The 11,796-nt window shown below is 39.1% G+C and overlaps 2 protein-coding genes across 5 annotated transcripts in view; one reads left to right on the forward strand and one right to left on the reverse strand.

Annotated features, from left to right (window-relative positions):
- The window catches only part of WAC (WW domain containing adaptor with coiled-coil), a 71,320-nt gene extending 64,390 nt beyond the window's left edge, over nucleotides 1-6,930 (reverse strand). The window contains exons 1-3 of one of the 4 annotated variants that reach the window (XR_015696323.1): nucleotides 6,471-6,828; nucleotides 6,285-6,321; nucleotides 4,389-4,584 (exon numbers count right to left, since the gene is read on the reverse strand). Coding sequence is in view for 3 of the 4 variants with exons in the window: in XM_087712582.1 (XP_087568708.1) it covers nucleotides 4,389-4,584; nucleotides 6,285-6,321; nucleotides 6,471-6,511 (274 nt within the window). In the remaining variant the exon portion in view is untranslated. Of the gene's footprint in view, nucleotides 1-4,388; nucleotides 4,585-6,284; nucleotides 6,322-6,470; nucleotides 6,829-6,909 lie in introns of those variants that run through there. The other 3 variants (XM_087712584.1, XM_087712582.1, XM_087712583.1) reach the window with 3 other exon arrangements.
- A 242-nt stretch (nucleotides 6,931-7,172) lies between these two features.
- Nucleotides 7,173-11,491, forward strand: LOC106556845 (uncharacterized). Its single transcript, XM_087714357.1, is given in 3 exon segments — nucleotides 7,173-7,446; nucleotides 7,579-7,657; nucleotides 10,573-11,491. Coding segments are annotated over 3 exon segments (795 nt in total). The 3' UTR covers nucleotides 11,015-11,491.
- The last annotated feature ends 305 nt before the right edge of the window (nucleotides 11,492-11,796 follow it).

The following is an 11,796-nucleotide window of genomic DNA, read 5'->3' on the forward strand; positions in this document are numbered from 1 at the left end:
AAGTTAAAATATTAAAATGAACCAACATTCAAATAGTAAAAACTGTGCTAGGACCATGCCCTCAAGAGCCAATAAATAGATGGGATGGGGATGAGATCTTATCTCATCGCTCACCTCCAGTGTTTTGATACCTTTTCGAAAAGCCAAAAGGGAGGGATAAGTTCTTACCTCCAGTGGAATAATGCTCCACAATATCAAGTATCATCTGGACTAAATTCATCTCCCATCTAATTACATTTCTATATGTATCTGTCCTTATCCTGTACAGTGCCGACTAGGAAAGACTGAACAGGATTCCAAAGAAAGAAAAAATAAGAACATTCCAACTTCCTGGTATCTCTAGTTCAATTCACTGAATCAGCAAAACCCACCATATAGCCCCCAAAAGTTACTTGGAGAATGAAATTTTAACAGCTAAAACTTGAAGAGAAAATAAAATGTGCCCTCCTATTAAGGTAAATGGTAAAGAAAACAGAAATATTCTTATGGTTAATTGAACTGACAAGTTAGTCATTTCATTTTTTTAAGAAGTCTCACTGTGGACATTAATAAAAGTTTGGACTTATTGGTAAATAAATTGTATTATTTTCTTCTGAAATAAATAATTCTTATTGATTCACAAATTAGAAGCAAAGTATAACATGATATGCCCACAATATTATTTACATAAACAAAATATTAACAGCATTAACTTTGATAATATAATTACATATGTTATATTGCATTATAATACTATCTGCAACCTAGGTGCTAGATTTGTAAATATCCCAACTATCTTCTTATCCTCTGATGAGCAAATGAAAAGATTCGTAACAATGAAATTAAGCTACACTTATATCTGAACAAATATATTGGTTCACACAAGAGATTTACAGAGAATCAGTAAAAATAAAAGAAATCAAAGTACTGCTCAGAGGGAGATAATTTGACTTTGCTTATTTTAATCTCCTTCACAAGATTTTGGGTACAGTTTAAAAAAGTATTGTCTTTAAATATAGCTGCATTATAAATATACAAAATATAGTAGCTTAGAAATTGAATTTCAACTATGAAAAGCTAATTTAAAAATTCAAGTCCTAAATAATTTAAATTTCTTTTAATATTCAATTATACATTAAGTCCTAGTGTTGCTTATTGTAAAGTATAAGATTGCAACTATAATTCGTAACTATACTTGGAATCATTACAAAGTTTCTGCTACCCAGCTAAAGGACATGTCAATTAAAAATATTCTGGTTTATCTTATTAAAACAATTATATTTAAAATATAAAAACTGCTGCTGTCCATTAGTGAAAAAATGTTTAGAATTTAGAACACTGAAAGGAATGATTTTATTAAAGTAATTAAGTCATGAAAAGTTATACAAAAATCATTAAAAAATTTCAACTTGTAGCACTTTACCATATATTTGATGATACTCATGGTCTAAAGGTAGTATCAACACATTTATTTATTTTTCTTTATAGACAGCCAGTATGGTTAAGTCATAAAACATCTTCAGGGACCTCAGAAAAAAAGTGTGTGTGTGTGTGTGTGTATGTATGTGTGTGTGTGTATGTATGTATGTGTGTGTGTATGTGTGTATACATACACACACACACATACATATATATGTGTGTGTATGCATATGTATGTGTGTGTGTGTGTGTATATATATATGTGTGTATGTGTGCGTTATATTTGTGCTGATAAATAATAAATAATAATTGGGGCATACCAGGGGTTGTGACACTAAATATATATATTTAGCAGGCAATAAAGCACAGGTTCGATTCCCAGTAAGGGTATGGCTAGCTGATGAGAGCTAAATAGCTTGAAATAGATCTATACTAGTCTCCCTTTATTTATTTATCAGCACAAATATAACAAATGTAACAAAAAGGCAACAGTAAAAAATATTGGGTTTCTGTCTGGATGGTCTCTTGTGACGAGCCGAAGGACAGACAATGGAAGTAGTGATCTTCCTCCCATATCTGGGCATACCAGGGGTTGTGACTTTATATATATCGATAGAATTTTTTTTTGACAGAGATAGCAAAACTTCTGGAATTAAAGGAAAAAATGAATTCAGTTTTGCTTCCACATGGAGGCCACTTATGGAGCTTATGCTTAAAACAGAAAGCAGACAATTTGATTTTAGGTTTTTCTTTTTATAAAAATGGCTAAGTCATTAATTACCTAAAGCAAAGAGTTGAGGATGTAACTGTATTCTGTATTCTACTGAACCCAAAAAAAGTTGGAACATGCAGTTTTTTCTTTCTTTTACTTTGCACCTCTCCCCTTATCTTTCCCTATCCCTTTATTGTCTCTTGTATTTTATACTACAATAAACTTCAATTAAAATGTATTTTGAAATCAAAGATTACAATCTTTGCAAATTATTTTCAATACAAATATTCTGAAATATCCCTTACCTGAATACATGTTAAATATATTCATCAAACCCAATTGTAAAAGAACTCTTACTATTATTACATCTAAAACTTTATATACATAAAAAAGTGTTTATGGAAATATTTATGAATTTGTAAAGCACAAATAACTATGCCAATAAGCCAAAGTGTAAGACAATTTACAATGTGTAAGTTTTAATGTGTAACACTAATTTAATTTATCCTATTTATAAAAACCCACTATACAATATGACAATATTACCCCTTTTCTTAATTTTTCTACAACCCTAAATATTTGAATGTAGATGAGAAAAAAATCCTTCAGGGTTGAATGGAGGATTTGATGCCAAGACTTACAAGTTACAATATTCAGTCAACTACACTACTAAATGTCCACGTGCATATGCAGACATAGTTTCCTGAAAGCTATGAAATAGCATGTTAATGTTTACCTGTTTTCAATATTTGTAAGCTGCTCTGAGTTGTATCTAGACAAAATGGGCAGCACACAATTCAAATAAATAAATAAAACCTCCAGGTAGGAATATTTCACAAGTCTGATTTTATTTATACTTCTAAGGTAAACAGATATAAAAATTAATATTTTCAAAGACTGCAGTAGCAAAATATCTAGTTATGCCACTGAAAGCATATTGAATTTTCTAAATCCTAAAATCTTTTCAACTTCTAACATATAATGAGACTCATTTAAAAGCCTTTATGCTCCTTTCCTGTTTATTTTTTTCACTCTTGTTTTCCTGCTTTCCACATGTACCCATACATCTCTATTCTAGGAAGGAAAAAACCAGTAGTTTATACAAACAAGGAAAATTGTGTAAGTTACCTGAGTAAATTCACCATAACTTAACTACTAGTGGAAAGCCAGTAATTTACAGAATCCCAAACTAAGCCTACCCTTTTATTTAAATTATATTATAAAATGAAATCTATATACGTGCCTTATTTTCAGATTAACCGTAATAAATTGTCTTTTTTGACATACATATAAATTTGAGTTGAAAATTGCTTAAACATAGATCATGAATGCTTTAATGAAGCAATAAGTAAAATTTAAAAATAGTAATTAAACGTTCTACTGAAGAATTCAAGAAAATCTAATAAGAACAAAAACCCATATCTAGATCATTGCATACAATATAGAATGCTGCCATGTATCTATACAATAAACCAAGCCTAATGATGAAAAGAGCTTTGTAAAGTTCTCTTTACTTTCAAACAGTTAAAGCAGCAGGCTGAAACAAGGTAAGAGTCCATGTAATAGATTTACCATATTTATTTCGGGTAGCACACCTTCATATACAAAGCAGTCAGCAACTCTGTAGCATGCTGTCATATTAAACAATATGGGGTCCTTTGTCCTTTCTGAGCTTGTTTGTTTACTTGTAGATATTTGCTAGTACTGATATTATCTAGTTTGCTAATAAAACATCTGCAAGAAAACAGCAAGCTCAAAATGCACCAAGAACCCCACAATTCAACCCTGTGCTACAAATACTCTTCTATTGATAGTAAAAAATATCAGAAGAGTGTCCCAAAATAATGGTTAGCATGCTTTTTGAATTTTCTACATTTGTAAAAAGCTTTTCAGATAGCCAATGCTATTTTTATTTATTGGCTAGTATGAGATGTAATGTGCTAATATATCTTGCTACTGGATTTAGCCAATTGTCAAAGGAATTCTATAAAAGTAGCAATTTAAACATACTTAACATATATACACAAAATAAGATGGAGATTTCAAAAATTACAACTTGTCAGATCATGTTTCTTAAATATAAAAAGTCAACAATCTGCTTATGATGAAGATGATAAAAATAAAAGTACAGTGGGAAGAATGATTAAAAACCTATTTCATTGTTATGCAGTGTATATGTATTTTATGTACAGCAGTGTTATGCAAGCTAAAATAATGGTGAGGCAAAATTATTTAAATATTAAAATCATAGTTGAATCAAAGGTTAAAGGAAACTCACCACCATCCCTCTCTCTAACTCTATGAGTATGAATGGTTTTAGCTTTATTGTGTCCACTATTGTCACTGTATTTGTTTTCAGGACTATCGGATCGCCGCAACATTTTGTTTGGCGGTGAAGGGTCTGTGGCGTCTCGCATCTTGTCATGCCGATGATCACCACCACTGGGGTGACTCTTTGATGTGTACTTAAGAGCCTATAAGAAATTTAAAAAAAAGAATTTTAAATGAGGCATTATACCTAGAATTTACAATAGATGCTTTTATTATCAAGATTTTTAAGTTAGTATCTGACATTTAAAGTATATACGTAGGCATATTCTAGATTAGTATTATTTTTGGACACAATCTCTATGCTATATCACCAACAGTTTTTCAAACAACTCAATTCAAAACAATTCAAAAATAGTTTGCGTTGCAGCTGTCAAAGCAATCTGCAGATCTACGTAAGAAGTTATTCAGAATGTGACCCAATACAGATTCTGGATGTTTGATTTTTATTTTCTATTAATGAACTCTACCACTGATCAGGGAATCTATTCAAAATAATGCATTTAAAATTCTGACTCTTAATTGAGAGAGATAGTAGTCTGTACACCAATATCTTTAATATATTGTAGAATGTTCATACTTCTAGCTATTTAAGACAGCAAACTTTTCAAACATGAATGTAATATATTCATGATCTTCTCCTTAAAACACAAACCAGTTTAAGAAATAACACTTCATTTTATCATTCCTAGATGATACTGTGGTAAGAGGCATTCCATGATGATACTTTGTCTCTATAAAAAGCTTATTTTTATATTTTATCCAAGTATTTAATTTTAAGTATTTCCATTTAATTTTAATCAATAAGATCTTATTTGTGGAGAACAATTATATATAATTATAATAAATATAATTCTGCAATTGTATTTTGCAGAAACAGAGGTTCTTCAAGACTACGGATTCAAAAAATTCTCTATGAATTGAGACTATGCGTAGGTATATAGCAACTGCTGCACCTGTACTTTCATGTCAAAATCACTTTGTGCTGTATTGAGTGCAACCTAGAAAGCAGCTTTAGTTAGCAGCTCTTCATCTCAATTGTTTTGGAGTTTACACCTTTTTGCCTAGTGGATGTTTACGTGGGTTAGGTTGTTACCTACTACAGCATCCAAATATTAAGCTCTCCTTGATACCTGGCAGTACCTTTAAGGGTCATGTAATTATTTTTATCCCATTCTCCCCATTCTTTGGTAGAGCAAAAGTGCAGAGCAGAAAAAGCACAAGTACAAACCAAAGTTGTGACACACTTTCCCAGGAGACTCCAACATCTGCCCGAATTCCTTCACCACCACCCAATTTGCAAGGTCTTATATGAATAGGAGGATTGAAGAACTAGAATTCCTCACGGCCTCCCTCCCCCCCACGCCCCCTTACGGGTCTGGGGCCCAGGGTCCTTTATTGTCTTAGGGAAAAGAGTTCCTGTAAACAGCTGTCCTCTACATTAGACTCCAGCGGAGCTGCCTTAGCGCCATCCCACCGGTTTCCTACGGAGGGGGAAGGAAAGGGGAAAAAAAACCCACAAAGCCGTCCTCCCGCCCCGCATTGGGCCTAGGCTCCGTTTCCCGGCCCCGCCAAGGCCTTCGCCGCTGCCTCCCTCAGGCGCGCCGCGCTTGGCGAAGGAGTCTCAGCCGCAGCCGCCCCCTCCTCCTCCTTCTTTCCTCCCCTCCACCTCCCCGGGGCCGGCCGGCCGCGCGCGGAGCGAAAAGGGAAGGGGCGGCTGGCGTGCGGCCTTGCAGCGGCGGCCGAAGCCTGCGCTCGAGTAGTTTAGCTCGCCCTCCCACACTTTAGTTGCTGCCGCCGCAGGGCCTCTCAATGTGGGGACTGCGGCGGGCGAAGAGGTCGGTACCTGGTAGGGCTGCGAGTCCCCCTTGCGGTCGTGACAGCTGGAAGAGAAAAAGAGAGAGGGACAGAAACGCAACGTTAGCGAGCGACCGTTACTGGCGGTTGGCATCGAGGGCCGGGGGGGGGAAGGGGGGGTAGGGCGACATAGGCGCAATCGGGGAGGGCGGGACGCGAAAGGGGTATTATTTACCCATCATTGAGTCTTTGCTGTTTCCTCGCATACATTACCATCAATGCCCGGCCTGTGTGAGAGAGACTGAGGGGATCAGGAGGGCGCGGCCGGGCCACGGGCGCCGCCGAGGGGGGAAGGGGAAGCAGCGCTCCGACCGGGAACGGGGAAGAGGAGGGGAAGGGAGGGAGGAGGGGCGGCTCGGGCAGCTCGGCTGTGAGAGGAAGCGGCGCTCACGGGCCCATCTCCTCTCTCCACACCCGCGAGGAGAGGCGGCGCCGCAGATCACGCACACAAGAGGAGCGCGGAAGACGACGACGTCCCCGCCGCCCCCGCGGTCCGCCTTCGCTCGCCCGCCGCTGCTGCTGCCGCCGCCTCCCCCCCTCCCTCAGCCACTGCTCCCAACACTACCGCCGTCCGATTACATCCGGGAAACTGGGACGCCACCGCCTTCGCTTACCGTCGGCTGTGGTCGGCTCTTTCCGACCAAACTCCTCCCCCCCCCAATGTTGTTTTTTTAATATCAACCTTCCTCTTTCTTAGGGCCTAAGCCCCGCCTACCTCCCCTCACAGATTCTGAGCGCCTCTCTTCCGAAAGGCATCGGTGGTTTCCGTTCAGTGCCGGAAATTCCTTGCTTGTGCTCGCGCTCTCGGCTCCCGATTCAGAGTCGGCGCCTTCGGAAAACATCGGAGATTTCCGTCAGGCCGACGGCCTCCGCTTGGATGCGATCTCGGTTTTTTCCGGCGCTAGATGTTTTCCCCCTCGGTCTGCCGATCTGCTGTTCTTTCGGCTGTTTCCGTAAACGAAACGACCAACGCCTCCGATCGGCACTTTCCGTGACTCTTGTAAAAGCTACTCCCGAGAACGCCCCAAAGTGCCGCGAGCAATCCCTGGCCACTGATTGGCTGAGGCCTCTCCTCTCGTTCGCCTCCCTCAACTTTAAATGCGTTGCCTGCGGGAAAGAAACTCTGCAAGACGGAACTTCGAGAGGTCAGAGTGAGTTGCGGCTCGGCTGAGTATGGTAAAGTGGTAACGCCTTTGGGTAAGAGTTTGGCTTTATTTTCTCATCCTAACCCGGGACCTTTCTCTGCGGTTCTGTCCTCATTAAAGTGAGTTTGTTTTTTGCAGCCTTTGGGAAAACCGCCTGCGGGACGAGATTAAATCGAAGTCTGAAAAGAGACGCGTTGCAGCTCAGCTCGTTCGAAAAGTAAGTCCTGGTGGGTCTGCAGCAATATCTGTTTGTGGGGGTGGCAGGCATAACTTGGCGAGCTTTCCGTGCATTGCACTGCAACTAGAGTCACAGGTCTCCTGTGAGCAGGGGGTTGGACAACCACGGTCGAGCAGTTTAATGCCTCTACAAGACGGGAGTTGTAATCCAAGGAGTTTTTGATACACGGGATATTTCAAACACCGGAGGCTCCTGAATTTTAGCGGGGCTGCTCGCGAAACGTCCGCAAAGAGGCGCTGGACGCCGGCGGCGCCCCGCGCACAAGCCATGGGGGAGAGGATGAATTCCTGGCCACCTGACTGAGGTCCCACTTCTTGGAGGTTTTGCTTTGGGGAGAGGGCGGGGGAGGAGAAAAGAAGTAGAAACGCGGTATCCTTGATTTTAAGCAGTGCGCAGGCGCGGAGATAAAGTTTCTCAGCTGCGCCCCTGCGCCGGAGCTCCTTCGCGGTTTCTGGCGGCTCCTCCGAGGTGCCCGGTGGGCATTTCGACGGAGCCCCTGCAGCGCCCGAGACTGGCAGCCAAGCTATCCTGGGTGCGGGGTTGTCGGGGTCCAAGAGCAGGGAGGCTCGGCCTTGTCTGTGTTTGCAAGCGCTCTGGTCTTCCCTACTGTCTGCTGAGAGGGCAACCGGAGGCGAGAGGGAAAAGGGGGCGGGTGGGGACCCTTCCTCACCTATGTCAGTGGCCAGAACAAGGAGGCCCATGTCTCACCACTATTGGGCAAACGGTACTGTTGCTAGTTTGCTTCAGATACAATTTAAGGTTGTTGTATAGTAAAAGGTAGTCCTTTCACCTTAAAACTTGCCAAAATGATTACACTTCCAGACCAAAACATATTTTTCCCTATGCTTTTCTCTCTCTCCTTGCCTCAAAAATAGTCAAAATTAAAAGTGGCTCCTCTGGGTGGAAGATTAAGTAACAGCATGGCAGAAATTGACTTACATTGACTTACAGCAAGGTTCATTCAGTGATGGTTTAAAGTTACAACAGAACTGAAAAAACTGGTTTATTACTGTTTTGTGACCTGACAAACAGAGTTAGTGGGGAAGCCAGATTCACTTAACCATGTTACTAACTTAACAGCTGCAGTGGCTCACTTAAGGAATGTGGCAAGAAGAAGTTGCAAAATGGGGTAAAAGTTGCTTAACAAATTTCTCACTTAGGAACATAAACGGCTTAATTGGGGCCATAAGTCAAAGGCTGCCTGTACTTCCAGCAGCTTCAACCAGCTGTGCCAATGGTGTCGGATGATGGGAATTGTAATTCAGTAGTATCAAGGAGGTCACAAATTCTCTTCCCACTTAGTTAGATAGCAAGAGAGCTGTGCTCATGCCCAAAGAGTAGGTGGTAGTAGCATTTGCCCAATTGTGGATTGTGTGCCTGTTGTACCTTTCCTAAATCATGAGGTCTTATGTTCAGTCCCTCGCTTCATGGTCCTCTCGTGCTTAGACTACTGCAGCACACTCCACATGTGACTATTCTTTTTTTTTTTTAATAAAATTTTTATTTTCAAACAAACACACAAACATAACATAAAAACCTCTTCAACTGCATAAAGTGTGTCGATTGGTTACAAGGTATTTCTGCGTCCTTTCCATAGTCATTTCTAGCATAATTCTTTGCAATGTTGGTCCCTTCATATTGGGCCATTTTTCCAGATTATAAACTGCCATTAAAACACCCCAGGCCTTTGCTAGGTTTCAAACAAATTCAGTAAAGTTTTTCAGGTCAAAGCTTTCTCTTTCCTTCAAAGAAACACCTGTATAAACAAGATGTTTTCCATTGACCCTTTCAGTAAACTAAGCCAATAGCTTTGTATTATCAGATGTTGCCAAGCCTCTAGCCTCTAGATGGCAGTGTTTCATCCTTACACAAGAAACAAAAACCACACAACCAAAGATGGCGGAGAAATCAATTTAGATGGAAAAACAGAAGTTTAATTCACCTTCACCAAAGGCCTATGAAATGCTAGTGCGACATTTAGCTTTCGGGAAGGAACATTCTTGGACTGCCATATTGATCATCTAGAGCTGGCTGGGGAATTCTGGGTCCACAAGTCTAAAGTTCCCAAGTTTGGAGACCCCTGATCTAGAGAATACTTGATGGGAAAGGGTGACTTCGAAGGGTTTGGTTCCTCAGGCACTTATAGGAATGCACAAATTGAGGGAAATTGTTTAATTCCAGAATAAATAACTTTCTTTGGGACATTCTGCCATGATATTTGAATGAAATAAAAGTCCAGGCAGTTTCAAGCAGGATGTGATAGTATGTATCTCTCACATCTTCCCCTTAACACTGAAGACACATTTAATTTTGTTGTACGAAGTGCAATGACAAAGTAAAGTAAACTAACTACCAGCATGTCATATTTTATCTCCAGCTGCCAAGGACTATACATGGTCTACACAGTCTCAAACACACATACACACACCACACATATGTTTCAAACAATATCTGTTTTCCAGAGATTTGAGAACATAGTTGCATTTAATAGCCAGTATAAAGCTACAGAACAGCTTGGTGACTCTTAATTTGCAAAGCATTCAGATGCTTTATGGGGCAGGAGGGCAAGTTTCTTTTCATTGCTTTGGCTGTTTAAATGATTTTCTTTTATTATATGTCAACAAGCACTTGATTGCATTCTATACTCATGCAGAATCAGTTACACTTGTAACAATTCAGATTGCAGACTTAATATGAATTGTTAAATTAATGTGGAAGCACCTCACGTGTCAGATTTAAAGCAGAAATGGGATCCTTGGAAATTTCTAAAACTGGTTTTCTCCATCACCTTTTAAGTTTCTCTTTCAGTTTGTCTTCATATTAAACCTTATGTGTACAATGTAGGGTTGCTATGATAACAATTTTACTTTCTTTTGTTCCTGAAATGAATTTAGGAAATTGGTGAGGATATATAGCCAATAGAAGAAAGCACCCTTGTCTTCCAAAGAGGATAAAGTCAGCAGGATGGCTCAGCAGGGAACTACTCTCCAGGGCTGCAATAATGAACTTGTGAAGTATATGGAAGAGTTGTGCATGCAAAAGACAGAAGTAGACGAACAAATTGCAAAGTTGATAGCAGACAAAACTAAGATTCAAAATGAAATTGCGATGTTAACCATACAACTGGAAAGTATAAGTGAAAGTTTACTTTGGAAAAATGCAATTCAAAAGAAGCTTGATACCATTCTTGCTGAAGGAATATTCGCATATGACAAGATTTTGGACAGTTCTAAAATATTGTTGGATGTCTTGAAAAAAGAGATAGAGAATTTAGACAAACTGATAGCATTGAAAAAGATATTCAGTGAATCAATGTCATCTTCCGAATCTGACTAAGCCAATGTTAACACTGGGAAACGAATGGGTTAAGAAATGCCATCTTTTATTTTTCTATTATTTGCTTTATTAATTATTTGTCAGATAAAAAGGTGAGGACCAAATATTTTTATTTTCGTTAAAATAAGATATAAGTCTTATAGCCCTGTTCCCAGTAAACATGCAGAGGTGTAAATTGAGAATGTAAAGTGGGAGAGTAAGTCCATTTTTCTCTTTCCACATTTAATTTATCTTATCCCTGGTGGATCATAGTTAATTTTTCGTTCTGTGAAGGATATCCCCAAACTTTGTTTGTTTGGATAATGCTGTACCATGTTTAATGTGGTCTGAATGTGAACAATTTGGTTTGTTCGAAATGAAGTATGACTTAAGTTGTTAAAATTTGTAAGCCATGGTTAATGGTTTACTGTAATATGGGAATATATCCAATGCCTGGATGTGCAACAGTTTAATAAATAAACTATTTAATTTATTAAATTTATATCTCATCTTTATTTTGTACAACTCCTACTCAGCCTCTTTTTGTGTCTACTGGAGGACTAAAACTCTAAAACAATCACTCTGTTACTAGACCAGTATCTTAACCTCCCACACCAGACTGACGTTTTTGCCTTAAAAACATCAATTTACTATATAGATCAAATGAAGCAGTTACATAATTGTTGATTTTATTTTCAATTTCTAAAACTTTACTAACAACAACATGCTAGTAACACATAAGTGAAAAACCTCTGATGCCAATCTGAAAATGCTTGGTTGAGCTGAGTTTTAGGGTAATATTA

This window comes from Thamnophis sirtalis, unplaced genomic scaffold (assembly GCF_051295495.1).
Source record: "Thamnophis sirtalis isolate CommonGarterSnake01/CBP01778 unplaced genomic scaffold, rThaSir2_p1.2 scaffold_4, whole genome shotgun sequence".
Classification (NCBI taxonomy): domain Eukaryota; kingdom Metazoa; phylum Chordata; class Lepidosauria; order Squamata; family Natricidae; genus Thamnophis; species Thamnophis sirtalis.